Source organism: Schistocerca nitens, chromosome 6, assembly GCF_023898315.1.
Source record: "Schistocerca nitens isolate TAMUIC-IGC-003100 chromosome 6, iqSchNite1.1, whole genome shotgun sequence".
NCBI classification, from domain to species: domain Eukaryota; kingdom Metazoa; phylum Arthropoda; class Insecta; order Orthoptera; family Acrididae; genus Schistocerca; species Schistocerca nitens.
The window spans coordinates 696,432,357-696,447,349 of NC_064619.1; the positions used below are offsets into that span (position 1 = coordinate 696,432,357).

The 14,993-nt window shown below is 44.2% G+C and overlaps 1 protein-coding gene across 1 annotated transcript in view; it reads left to right on the forward strand.

Moving 5' to 3' along the window:
• Nucleotides 1-14,993, forward strand: part of LOC126263574 (uncharacterized) — a 233,678-nt gene that overhangs the window by 155,788 nt on the left and 62,897 nt on the right. The window contains exon 2 of the mRNA XM_049960667.1: nucleotides 8,621-8,754. Within this exon, the coding sequence (XP_049816624.1) occupies nucleotides 8,621-8,754 (134 nt within the window). The remainder of the gene's footprint in view (nucleotides 1-8,620; nucleotides 8,755-14,993) is intronic.

Here is a 14,993-nt window from a genome sequence, read left to right on the forward strand (position 1 = left end):
ACGTGCTATTCAGAAGAGATCTCCACCCTCTCGTGCTCTTACATATTTACGGAAAGCCCTGCAGGATTTATGGAGTCAGTTCCTTTCAGCACTACTTCAGACATTAGTCGAGTCCATGCCACATCGTGGTGCGCCACTTCTGCGTGCTCGCGGGGGGCCCTACACGATACTAGGCAGGTGTACCAGTTTCGTTGGCTCTTCAGTGTATATGTCAATAACGTCTGCGAAACGTGCTGCGACTACAATTAGGTGTAAAGAAGTAATAAGTTGAAACGGCATTTATGATGCTGCAGTTTCTCACGCATCTCATTGTTTATGACGTCATATCTCCTAAACTATCTATCGTACAATGATACATTTTTGCACTTACATTCAGTGGTATATGTGAATACTGTCTTCAAAACAGTTTTTGAATCAGACAGTAGTAAAGAAGCAATAAAATGGAAAGTCGTGCCGGATCCGGCATTTTTACTGCGTGAATACCGACTTTTTTTTCCTTTCTTCATTTTGTGCAAGATGTCAGGGAGAAAATGTTTCGAAAAAGATTAGAAATTATGTGCAAAGTTTGTTGCAAGTCACTAACTAATCTCATTCTCAAGTAATGGATCAATAGTCTGGATCTCTGCGCTTCGTGACCTACTTTTTCTTTCCCACCCGTTAGAGAGGTAGTATGTTCTTACCACCACAGTCGTTCTTTCCAGGCAGTAAATGATATGTATACCATGTCTGGTTCAAATCGATCTAGTCATTTATGGGAAATGTGGAACATACATGCATGCATACATCCACTTTTACAATACCTTCTAGCTGAGAAACATGGAGTTGGCCAGGTATTTAATTATTCCAGTCTCCCATTAGTCCACCTTCTCTTCCCTCCTCTCTCTGTCCATCTCTTTCTGCTCCCCCCTCCCCCTGTCCATGTCCTCCTCCACCCTCTAATTCCAGCTCCACCCCCGTCTTTGTTAATCCCCTTCTCCCCCTCTCTCTGCGTGTCTCCTCCTCAGTATATCCCCTCTCTCTCTCCATCACTTCCTCCCTCTCTTCCTAGCACAATGTACTCGCATTCGCGAGGACGACGGTTCAATCCCGCGTCCGGCCATCCTGATTTAGGTTTTCCGTAATTTCCCCAAATTTCTCCAGGCAAATGCCGGGATGGTTCCTTTGAAAGGGCGCGGCCGACTTCCTTCCCCGTCCTTCCCTAATACGATAAGACCGACGACCTCACAGGTTGGTCTCTTCTCCCCAAACAACCCAACCCTCTCTTCCTGTCCATTCCTTCCCCTTTCTTTTCTCTGCCCACCTTCTCCTGTCCCTTCTCTCTGTCCTCCCCTTATCTCTCTCTGTCCATCTCCTCCTTTCGCCCTCTCTCTCCATTTTCTCTTCCTTCCCCATCTCTCTACCTGCCTCCTTATCCTCTGTATTTGTCCATCTCTGCCTCTTTCCTTTCTATCAATCTTCTCCTCACCCCTCTCTATGTACGTTCCCCCCTCCCCTGTCTTTGCCCATGTCTTCCTCCTCCTATTTGTGCCTATCTCTTCCTTTCCCTTCGTTGTCTGTCTGTCTCCTCCATCTCCTTCGATGTTTGTCCAACTCCTCGTCCTCCCTTCTCTCACCATGTTATCACACTCGCCTCAATAGGAGGCGGGTGTTTCTTACCTCTTTAGTATTTCTTTCGAGATGCTAACTAACATGTGTACAATATTTGGTTGAAATTGTTACAAGGATTTAGGATGAACTTTTAACCCATGGCTTTGCGCATGTAAAATGTATTTCACGCGTATTTAACATATTTCACGCGTATCAGTACACATATTTCACCGGCACGTCTACCGAATTTCGCCTTGCAGTTCACTTTCACTCAGTTTAATGTTTATCTCCTGAACTATGTGTCGTATGATATATTTTTGTAGGTATATTCATTGGCAAATGTGGATACTGTGTGCAAAAAAATGTTGCGAATAGAGTTAGTAGCAATGAAGTAATAAATGTAAACGTCTCTCATGATGTGGTTGTTTTCACGCATTCAGTGTTCATGACGTCATATCTCCTGAACTGAGAGACGTAAAATGATGTAATTTTTCTGGCACATTCAATGGTATATGTGAATACTGTGTGCAAAATGCGCCACATATATAGTCAGCAGTAGAGAAGTAATAAATTAAAACGTCGTGCTTCATGTGACAATTTTACTGCACGAACAGCGAAAATATAGAAGTAACATTCTTTTCTTCTTTAATTATTTTATGGACATCGTCAGCTAAAAAATCTTTCGTAGTGGTTTAGAATTATGTGTAAAGTTTGTTGCAAGTCTCTGTGTGCTCTCATTCCCAAATACTGGATGACTAAAGTATGAGTATTCTCGCGTCGTGAACTACACTGCTTTTTCACTCCTACCCATTAGATGGGTGGGTGATTCTTCCCAAACGGAAAATGACACTTTTAAAGATTATATGAATAAAAATTGAGATGTAATGCTCTGAGCGTCATGTGTTGGGTAAAAAGTCTCCAATAAAATCACTGCAAAGAATAAGTTAAGTCAGGAAGTGGGAAAATAGAGAAGAAGAACGCTACAAATTTATGAAAGGTACATATGAAAACTGTGTCCGAATAGTTATGTTAGAGCGACTGAATAGCATAACATTTGAAGAGACTAATATCTGAACAAAAGGAGAGATGGGATAGGTGGAGTTCCTTATCAAACGACTAGAGATTGATATGAAGGACACTGCTGATGCAAAAAATACAAAATTTGGAAACAGAACCTTAGTTCTAGTGGTTTATTGAGTCTGTGGCTTTACCAATGTATGGAGCACGAGAATGTTAACCTATATGAAATCTCCTTCGGCTGAAGCTATGTAAAATACTTTTTATAAAATAAAATACATATAACGTATATAAAGTCCATTAACCTTCACAGAACGACTAAGAACCTCCCTTAAGTATTTATCAGTTTCAGGATTCATGAGTGAAATGATTTGTTTCGAAATGTGAAATAAATAGATCAAAGTGGTATCTAAGTCCCCAGCTGCCAGCTGACGAAATGTTATTGCCAGCTTTATCGCCGCAGTTTCCCAAGCAGAAAATCTGAAATCCCGCTGCGAAGTCATTCTAATATTTGGAAACACAATGTCACCATCACTTTGTATTTCTCGTACTTCTGTTATTTAGATACTGTTTTACTCAAAGTCTCTTGTGTTTTCTTTTTCTGTTACCTTTCAGCACAATAAAGGTAGCACATACTAACGAGCAAAGAAATGGACAGATGGGAGACGGCTTGAACAATGAGGAAACGTATGGATACGAGAACACGCATGCATACGTGCGTTCTTTCTATTAATTTTTGTGCATGTACTTTTGTTCCCATGCATGAGCGATTGTGAACGAGGAAAGAGGCATCGTATGGACATACCTCAAGTGAACGAGTACCTTGGGGAGGGAGAGAATGAGGAGCGAAAGAAGGGCTTTCGCGACGTTGGAATACAATTATGGAATAGAATGTGGTTGGGTAGTTGGTTGATCTGGGGGAGGGGACTAAACAGCGAGGGTATAGGTCCTATAGAATTAGGGATGGATGGGGGAGAAATTCGGCCGTGCCCTTTCAAAGGAACCATCCTAGCATTTGCCCAAAGTGATTTAGGGAAATCATGAAAAACTTGAATCAGGACGACCGGACGCGTGTTTGAACGATCGTCCTCCCGAATGTGCTAGCCACTGCGTCACCTCACTCAGTTTGAGAGGAAGGAGCCATGATATATAGAAAGGGTATTATGAAAAGTGGGATTGCAACATATAAGAGAAAATGTCAGAGTGTGGAGAGGGCACTGGTGTACTGTATGGAGTGAGAGAGGGAGAGAGAGAGAGAGAGAGAGAGAGAGAGAGAGAGAGAGAGAGGCATATGCCCATCTTAAGTAAAAAAAAAAAAAAAAAAAAAGGCGTACGTAGGTGTTCAACCGCCACGAAGCGGAGTGCAAAGAGTGTAATGACTCTGGTCGTCTGTAGCGTCGTTCATATGAACGCCGTGTCGTGCTCGAAGAGAAGATACGTTCGTGCCTTCTCCGCTTCACCGCTTGAACATCGCTCTTTCCAGCACTGAAGCGACAAGTGCGACGATCTACGGCCTGACGTCATCGTGTGAAACAGAAGACATCTGTCTGTGTTCTGCACAGATCGATTTGACCCCACTAGTCATTCTCTCCCGCCTTGTATCGGACAGAATGACGTCAGCTCTGACCAGAGCTAACGCAAAGGGCGAGTGGCCAACTCACGCTACACCAGTCAGACACAATCCGGCGTATCGGCTTCATCGCGACGCCATACGCATTACCGCATTTCCATTGCGTCAGCTACTGAATATCAAAAGGCATGTTACAGGCTCAGTTTTCCATAGAGGAATTCGGTCAACACTCGCAACGAGCTTCAGTTATGCTTTCGACACAAGCTGGAGTGTGCAAGAGGGCATCAGCATAATTTTAAAGAATTCCGATGAATGAATGAGACCTAACCCTACGAAATCATACAATTAATGATGAAATGAATAACAATAAAGACAAAATTTTGTCACTAAACTAAGAAAAAAATGGGCCAATATGTTTAACGACAGACAATGGCGAAGCAATAAAAGTAGAAAAGTTTAGTATCTAGGAGCGAAGAACGAATAAATTTAAAGGGCATATGGAATAATGAAGAGTATTTAGAGCAGGAAGTACGTCTTCAGAGATGCTAGAGTAGCACATGGTAATGTGACAGTAAAAACATTGCTTCAGATTTCGTTAATACAGGGCATTAAAGTGTGGTAAGGAATCAATCAGTATAAGTGAGAGTAGATCTCGCGCAATGTGGGTTTTGTACAAACTTAATTATTTATATAGATAGTTCATCCATTCCGGGAATCTAAAATTCCGATAGTTTTTGCCTGTTACCGATATCAGTATTGGCAACAAATCAAAATATGTGATATAAATGGCTGTATGATTGCATTGACTTAGAAGTTGACATTTTTTTACACCGCCAAGGAACAATGGACTTTAGTATGTGGCATAAATTTCTAGCTGTTACATCTACCCCTTCCTGAGGAAAAGGAGTTAACAGACTCTCGGACAACATGATAATTTTTTTCGTGTGATATAATTACAAATTAACAATTTTCGTTTTTTTTTTTGCTTTATTTGTACTGTGAAATTTGGCTTCTTGCCAAATTTCATGATTCTAGGTCGTCGGGAAGTACCTTATAGGTTTTGATGAGTGACTTTGCGACTGTATGTGACATAAATGGCAGTATTTTTGTATTACCTGAATTTAGAAGCTTACTTATATTACAACACCAAGGGACTATAGACCTTAGTATGTGACATAAATTTCGACTTGACGTGTCTACCCTTTCCTGAGGGAAAAGGATCTTAACAGACAGATGGACAGACAGACAAGCAATCGAATAGCAGCGCCATGGTGGCCAAACGGCACTGCGTTTCGGTTTGGTGCCTCCTGCAAGCCTGACGCTACCGCGTGGTTCCGCGAAATCAGCTGATTGTGATTCCAGTGAAGTGAAATGATCAGCAGCTCTTTCCGAGTTCTACGCACGGTTATCCGCAAGTGGTCATCCAGCAACCTTTGATTGACCTTTATGATTTCTACCATAGTTAACGAATATTTTTGCTGACTGGACTACAGCAAGCAAGACGGCTACTCTGGATCGAAATATGAATTAGGTACATGTACAGTTTGGACTTTGCTTCTAAGTGATCTTTAGTGATCTTGCGTATTTCAACCAGAGTCTCATCTTCTACGACTGGTTTTACGTATATCGTGTCTTGAGTAAATGTGATGTCATTTGTAGTTATGTAGCTACCTGTAGCGGTTCCAGACTGTAGCGCCTACAACCGATCGGCCACTCCGGCCGGCAACAAAACAGTGACACACAAATATACACTTTATTACGCTGCAATACTTAATTTGTACGGCAATTTATTGGATGCGCTTGCAGACAGATACAAGTACGTAGTGGCCTGTCAAATCAAAATGTTCAAATGTGTGTGAAATCTTATGAGACTTGACTGCTAGGGTCATCAGTCCCTAAGCTTACACACAACCTAAATTACGCTAAGGACAAACACACACACCCATGCCCGAGGGAGGACTCGAACCTCCGCCGGGACCAGCCGCACAGGGTGGCCTGTCAAGGCGTGTGTTACTGAATGCAATGATAACAAGACTATGTCCGTCCTGGCCGCCACACTGTCAATCTCTGCAGCAAACACTTGTTCCTTTGCTAAGGCTACAGGCGACTCCACTTGTAGACTGAGCCTCGCAGTCTGATCTCCACCATGAACTGCAACACTGAATTCCGTACTACAGCTGTTGTACACCAACACCGAACATGAACTGTTCCTTGCTGCCTGTGGACGCCGCTTATCACAACGCGGAAGTCCACCTCAATGGCGGCGGCGCTGAGGTTGCTGGCCGCGAGTTTCAAAGCATCGCGTGTGGCGCCAGTCGGTAACTGTCTCAGCGCACCAGCTCCGGTTGCGTCCATTGGCGAGAACACAACAGCTGTCACATTAATATACAGGGTGATTCAAAAAGAAAACCACAACTTTAAAAACGTGTATTTAATGAAAGAAACATAATATAACCTTCTGTTATACATCATTACAAAGAGTATTTAAAAAGGTTTTTTTTCACTCAAAAACAAGTTCAGAGATGTTCAATATGGCCCCCTCCAGACGCACGAGCAATATCAACCCGATACTCCAACTCGTTCCACACTCTCTGTAGCATATCAGGCGTAACAGTTTGGATAGCTGCTGTTATTTCTCGTTTCAAATCATCAATGGTGGCTGGGAGAGGTGGCCGAAACACCATATCCTTAACATACCCCCATAAGAAAAAATCGCAGGGGGTAAGATCAGGGCTTCTGGGAGGCCAGTGATGAAGTGCTCTGTCACGGGCTGCCTGGCGGCCGATCCATCGCCTCGGGTAGTTGACGTTCAGGTTTCATAACTAACCTTTTTCGTAGGACTCTCCATACAGTTGATTGTGGAATTTGCACCTCTCTGCTAGCTCTGCGAGTCGATTTTCCTGGGCTGCGAACAAATGCTTGCTGGATGCGTGCTACATTTTCATCACTCGTTCTCGGCCGTCCAGAACTTTTCCCTTTGCACAAACACCCATCCTCTGTTAACTGTTTATACCAACGTTGAATACACCACCTATCAGGAGGTTTAACACCATACTTCGTTCGAAATGCACGCTGAACAACTGTCGTCGATTCACTTCTGCCGTACTCAATAACACAAAAAGCTTTCTGTTGAGCGGTCGCCATCTTAGCATCAACTGACGCTGACGCCTAGTCAACAGCGCCTCAAGCGAACAAATGTACAACTAAATGAAACTTTATAGCTCCCTTAATTCGCCGACAGATAGTGCTTAGCTCTGCCTTTTGTCGTTGCAGAATTTTAAATTCCTAAAGTTGTGGTATTCTTTTTGAATCACCCTGTACATTCAAATAAGTTTAATATCCAAAGAAAACTTTTTTCAAGTGAATGCTAATATAAATTGAAAGGGCGCCAGCCTTCAGACAACTTAATTCTCTTATTGAATGTATGCTATTATTCGTTTTCGTGGCCTCCCATCACCTAAACTGGCCAGGAAAGGGAGATCTTTAAACAGATGCTATAGCGACGCCAAACTGCTATTCAGAGTGAATTAATCTTGTGGTACACTGCTGCATCCATTTTCAATAAGATGCCACTCGAATTCAAAAATCTTAGCAATAATCCACGCGCTTTCAAATCGAAAAAATGGTTCAAATGGCTCTGAGCACTATGGGACTTAATATCTGAGGTCATCAGTCCCCTAGAACTTAGAACTACTTAAACGTAACTAACCTAAGGACATCACACACATACATGCCTGAGGCTGGATTCGAATATACGACCGTAGCAGTGGCTTGGTTCCGGACTGAAGCGCCTAGAACCGCTCGGCCTCCGCGGCCGGCTTTCAAATCGAAACTGGAGAGTTTCCTCATGGGTCACTCCTTCTGTTCTGTCGAGGAGTTCCTTGAGAAAGTAAGCTGATTCATGTTGTATTGTTTATAGCGTTCACTTAAACGTATGGATTGTCTTTTTTCGGGTTCACAAACTTTTTATTTTTATTTGTTATTACTTTCATGTACTGACACGTTACATGACCTTGGAGATTTGCTCCTCAATTTGGTCCTACGGAACGTGACGTGTCAATAAATAAATGGTAGTACGGGAAACTTCCCACTTTATCGCTGCCTCGGAGATGCTGTCTTCCATCGCTCGTACGTGGACTATAACACCACGTACAAACTTTCTTAAATGTTGCCAATCTGGCATTGTAGCAGCAGTACCCGATCTAACAACTGCGCCAGGCACTTGTTGTCTTATATAGGCGATGCCGACCGCAGCGCCGTATTCTGCGTTTTTATGTATCTCTGTGTTTGATTACGCATGCCTATGCCAGTTTCTTTTGCGCTTCAGTGTGTACGACGTCTCCACAGCAGGGTTTATTTATTTTATTTTTTTTTTTTTAACCGTCTCTTCTATCGCTGACGTGGCGTACTTCCAGTACTAACCGAGCTCTTTCTTGTTTATTACAGGCACGCGAGATACCTCGTGCTGCGGTTTTCGTTCGCCGGGATCGAGCTGTGCTGGGGACATAGCGCCTATGGACGTTCTGCTACCATGTCTGCCAGGGCGCTGTACCCAAGTTAGCGAGCAACGTCCTGCTGAGGTCAGTAACCTTGTGAACACAGTTACCTACTGCGTGAAGCAAAGCTGTAATATTTTAAAAACATTTCACGCAAAAGCTAGTATTTGTTTGCATCTTCTGTGTTATACCGCCCTTGCGGCTGCTAGTGAAATCATGTAGGTTAAAGAGCTGATAAATTGTCTGATAATAGTGTTTACTTGGATACATTTCGTCATAAGCGAAAGTAATGCAACGGAGATGGCAACTGTACTATTTTTGAAGTTTATCCCTAATTAAAATAGGCTGTAACGACTGATTTTTGTTTTATTTCGATAACCAATCGTTAAGTGTGATGCTAAAAGCTTTGTGGTTCCGGCGCTCAAATCTGGACTTTTCTGTCCCCGGTTGGAATTCTGTCCTTAAAATGATCTGCCAACTTTTCGTCAAGAACTAATGTGCAAAAATCTTGCTGTATGTTAATGTAGAAATAAGTTCATTGTGCATTTCGTTTAAGTGTAGGATTATTATTTGTCATCTTTTTCGCTTACTGTGTTGTTTAGGATGCTGAAACTGAGATCGAAAGTTTGCGTAGATTGCTCAGCTCTGTAGAAAAAAACTAGACTGTTGTTGTTTCATAACAAGTTGCCTCCACCAGTGACCATCTTTTACCTTGGAAAGATTGGAAGACCATCTTGTCGGATCGCCATTTAGGGACAAACACTTTTACATAATTACTGGATGAACGGAAGTCAATGGCAAAGTTGCCTCCTGCGATACCATTTGTCCAATTTTAAGGCACTGGTGGCACATTAGTGACGAACGACTCTCGCATAACACATTCATGCTACGTAATTGTGTTTCTTGGTGACTATGGAATTTGCCAGAAAAGTATGCTCGTTACAAAATGACTAGAAGTGTACATTAATGCAGACAGGACTTTTTTAAGTTCTTTCTTGCCACCATATTCCTCAGATTTTGCGGTCATTTCGACCGCGACCGTGTTTCCTGCATAACGCCCCTTCCACGCACATTTCAGGGTTTGAAGCATTGCTTCGACCACCTGTACAGAACCATCAGCATGAACTTGTCTTAGTTCCGACTACTCTCGCAACTGAAGCAAAGTATTCATTAATCCGAAGACTGTTTTGAACACGACTGTTCTTTACTAGCCGTGGAGGTGCTATGGCCTTGTCTTCCTCCGAACTTTGAACTGACTCACCCAGCCTGTTACAGGACATCTTCGTTTTAACGTGGATTTCGAACGACGGCGGAACTCTTAGCGTTTATTACATCAACAAACATTGTCAGAGGGGAAAGGAATGATAAGTGACAGATATAAATCCTAGAAGTGAGCGGGGATCGAACCCGAGACCAGTGGATCTATAGCCTGGCACTTTACGATTGGGACACCGGTTTACACGCTACCATGAAAGGCCATCATTCGGGATGATGATATGACACAACAATGTAGTGAGCTTGCAGTTGTCGGAAGATGGAAAACAAAAGCTGTCAAGCCCATCACTCATTATGTCTGTGTGTCTCCTCCACAGAATCAATTCACAGTGAGGCGACTTGCCCTGAACGCAGTAAGAGCCATTTACTCAGCGTGATAGCCAAGAGTTCCTAGTAACTCTACATGATTTGCTGTAAGAGTAGTCTGTTGGTCAGAGTATTATATGGGGTTATCAAACGTTGTAGGCATAAGTCGAGTTTACTTAGTTTCAAGAGGTCATATTCTGGGCCAGTTGGAAGCTACAAGGTGGTACGGAAGAACTGCGCAACACGGCTGCCACAAACTGTCAGTCGAGTATTAATTTGGTCCCGATAGTTCAAGGGAGGAGCACATTCCAATCCTGGTTCCCAACTGCGGGCTCAATCCTGGAACTTCTCATACCGAGAATAGCCTTTATTGTTCGCAAAGCTTCTGCGGCAAAACACACAACCAATGTTGCAACCACAGTGTCAGGTGGCACAGCTAGTGGTTTACTGGAACCTGGGCTACGAGCGCAAATTGCCGCTAGTAAGGATTCTTCTTACACATATTGCCATGCGATTAGCATGCGAAGGAGCGGCGAAAGACTCTAGAGACATAAAAGGTGTGGAGCTGAATTTAGTGGTCGGTATACAATGTCCTGAACTCCTGAGGAGCACCATTGAATGATTCTGAGTCAGATATGGAACTCAAACTGTCTTACAAGCACTTAAGAAAATCAAGGGGATGTAATCTCTTAGGTTTTATCGGCGTGATTGTTTGAGGACGTGCTTCCGTGTGTTCTGCCAAGTTGTTGTTTCCATTCTATGCAGTTTTTAATAGCTCGACGACCGACCTAGCGGACTTCTTCAGGTGCTGCGATTTTGCTGTTATGTGTGCTCGCGGCCTGGACTCGAACCACATTGCGAACAGTTATTGGTCTCGCGCCGCTCTTTGAGATGAGTTCGATTCTCGTCACGCACTTCTCGTTGGTGTTCTTTTGTTTTTTAGAGCCCGTGAAACGCAAATTCTTTCAGCGTTTTCCAGCTGTGTTGCCAGCGAGTTAGTAAACTGAGTGCCGGATCCCAAGCTTTGTTTAAATCGAAACCTGTGTTCCTGTTTATTAGGTTTGGTGGCATGTTTATATCGATAGGCTCATTAGTTGTTCTGTCCAAGAAACTTAGTGTTTGCAGTACGATGCTGGTCTCGTCGTACTACATTGGATGATCGTATTTGAGGCACTGTTCGACAACATATGTTTCGTTGTTTCGGTTGGGCGAGTTGTGCATGTCTCCTCGACTGTTCTGACAGTCTGCCCCAGGTAGGACATGCTGCATTCACGTGGGATGGGGTACACATACACAGCTTTCGGAGACCTAGATCGTCTGTAACATTACAAAAACAACTTTTACCTTAGTTGAAGGGAGCGAAATGCACTGTTTGCCTTGTTTCCTAACGATATTTACCGATGTTGGGCCAGCATAAGGTAGAATAAGCGATTTTTTGCTTCTCTTGCTAGGTAACAGTCTCAACCACTTTCTCTGGCAATTTTGGCTGCAACGTTCATTCAATTTGATGATCTGAGTACGAGTTCCTTCTGAACACTATTCGTAGGTGTCGTAATTCTTCGACGAAGCTCTCGTAGTCTTAAAATCTTAGAGCTCTATCGACCAGTTTCTTTAGGACCGAATTTCTTCGTGAGGGTTACTGGTGGCTTGAGGCATGGAGACAGAGATATGTAGGTTTTTATATAAACTGTCACCCAGGGATCAGTACGTTCGCCGCGCGGGATTAGCCGAGCGGTCTTAGGCGCTGCAGTCAGAGACTGTGCGGTTGGTCCTGGTGGAGGTTCGAGTCCTCCCTCGGGCATGGGTGTGTGTGTTTGTCCTTAGGATAATTTAGGTTAAGTAGTGTGTAAGCTTAGGGACTGATGACCTTAGCAGTTAAGTCCCATAAGATTTGACACACATCTGAACTTTTTTTTTAACAGATGACCGGAAATGCATTGTGTCTAGAAAAATTGGTATTTGTTAATGCAAAATGCCTGTATAGTAGAATGCAGCGCACAACATGCTGTGATGATAGCATCGTTAGACAAGGTGTTCGAAGTGAAGCATGCGTGACGACGGTGCATTACCAAATGACACACGCAATGAAATAGCATCACAGGCAGCACGAATGTACTGGGATGGGCTCCGCATACACGACTTCTTCCAGGTGCTTCCAGAGGTGGAAATCAACCGGATCAGGCAGCCGGGCGGGACAAGCCACTGCACCACGTCGTCCGCGCCATCAGTCGGGGCAGTAGCCGAGACGCTTCCCCACGGAAATGCGGAAGTGAGCTGGAGCATCGTCATGTGGTAGCTAGTGTGGTAGTCTTCCTATCACCAAAGGCACGTCTGCCAGCAGGGGTGGCAGGGTGGCCCGCAGAAGTGCAGACATGCCTCGCCTGCGAGGCGTTGTGGTAGTATGACTGGTCCCCTGAGCCCTGAGCACTATGGGACTCAACTTCTGAGGTCATTAGTCCCCTAGAACTTAGAACTAGTTAAACCTAACTAACCTAAGGACATCACAAACATCCATGCCCGAGGCAGGATTCGAACCTGCGACCGTAGCGGTCTTGCGGTTCCAGACTGCAGCGCCTTTAACCGCACGGCCACTTCGGCCGGCTAGCCAGTAATCCCCACCCACACATTTAGGCTGGCCGCTGCTGACAGTTCGCTGCTTCCATTCAGGGTGATTCTCTGTAGTGGGTGTTCTTGCTCGTACGGATAGTGTCACCATCTGTGAATAGCATGGACAGATCCCTGAATCGTTTTGGCTTGTGCAACGAACAAGGGCCAAAACCATTGCCACGGAGACAAGTCCGTAAATAATAAGGCCTGCACGCCTTGTAAGTGATACGGACAGTAGCATTTCTCGTGGGGAATGCTTCGCACGGTCGTCTGGCTTATTCCATGCTGGCGAGCCACATGTCAGGTGCTGATAATGGAATTTTGTTCTGAGTTATTCGACACCTTTTCCTCCAAGCCCTGTGCTGCCACCAGTTCAGTAATAGTTTTATAGTAGATGTGGCACATGATCTGCGTTGTATCAACACCTGAGGTGGTGCGTATGAACAACAAATGTGAATAAAAAATGACGAGTGCGCCTGGTGCTGGCGGAGTTACATGATGAACGGCGTAAAAATTCAGTTTATCCTCTCGAGCTTCTCCGCTGTCGGGACGACGGGAAGCTCACGAGAAGCTCACGTAGTACACGGCTGTGAACCCCGTCATTCATAGTTACCACCTCCCGTAAACAAGCCTGTCATACAATCACACAAACGATGAAACACTATTGCAAACAATTCATGGTGCGGTTGCTGTCTCGGCAGTGGTACTTTCCACAGTGCAGCAGCGCTGCCGCCTCACTCCCCCTTCTCCCCTTTGCCATTTCCTGTGAAACATCCCCTTTAAAAAATTTATGAATGATTCCGCTGATAAACCTCTTACGTTATTTGATTTTCAAACAGCTGAGCAAAACTGAACGTACTCAGACATTTCTCTCTTTACTTATTCTGATCATCACTAAACTGACACACAATATTTTTAGCGCAACGGAATCTGACTTTCAATAATCCCCAAAAAAGAATGGCCCTGACTAACAATAACCTATACCTTTCATGAATCACTTACCTCACAAAAATCTTCGTTACTCGAACTACTGCAATACAGCGAGCGCCAATACTGCCAGCTAAATAAAAGATTCTAAATACTGAAGTCACTAACTACTGATAGGCATAGTTTTGACAGAGAACAAACAATGTATTTATCTTAATAATACATATATATATATATATATATATATATATATATATATATATATATATATATATATATCAGTTGGTGATATCCAATATTACAAATTTACTGTTTCTGATGGACACACGTCCAGATCATCCGCTCTCAAAACTCCGTCATCTCTCCCCCCACATCCACCACTGCTGGCGGCTCACCTCCAACTGCGCAACGCTATGCGCTGTTCACATCCAACTGCTCAACACTACAATAGCGAATATTCCAACACTGCTAACCAACCACGGACTGCACACAGCACAGTCAGTGATTTTGATAGAGAGCGCTACGTGGCGTTACTAACATAAAACCGTAAACAGCCTGCTTAAACCTAAACAGTCTACTTACACCTGGTCCATATGTAAGTGCCATGTCCACCTGGTCCTGGTGGGTATACCGGGCCATCGTCTCGCACTGCTTAACCACACACGCCTACATCAGAGTGAGTCGGCAACAGCAACGAAGCGTATGCCGTAGTAGCAATGTGTGAGCGCGTTGCTGTCCTGTAGAACATAACTCGTCTATCGAGTGTTGACTCCGCCGTCGTGGCCGAGCGGTTCTAGGCGCTTCAGTCCGGAACCGCGCTGCTGCTGCTGTCGCAGGTTCGAATCCTGCCTCGGGCACGGATGTGTGTGATGTTCTTAGTTAGGTTTAGGTAGTTCTAAGTCTAGGGGACTGATGACGTCAGATGTTAAGTCCCATAGAAAAAAATGGTTCAAATGGCTCTGAGCACTATGGGACTCAACTGCTGTGGTCATAAGTCCCCTAGAACTTAGAACTACTTAAACCTAACTAACCTAAGGACAGCACACAACACCCAGCCATCACGAGGCAGAGAAAATCCCTGACCCCGCCGGGAATCGAACCCGGGAACCCGGGCGTGGGAAGCGAGAACGCTACCGCACGACCACGAGATGCGGGCTAAGTCCCATAGAGCTTAGAGCCATTAGAATCGAGTGTTGAGCAAAACCACT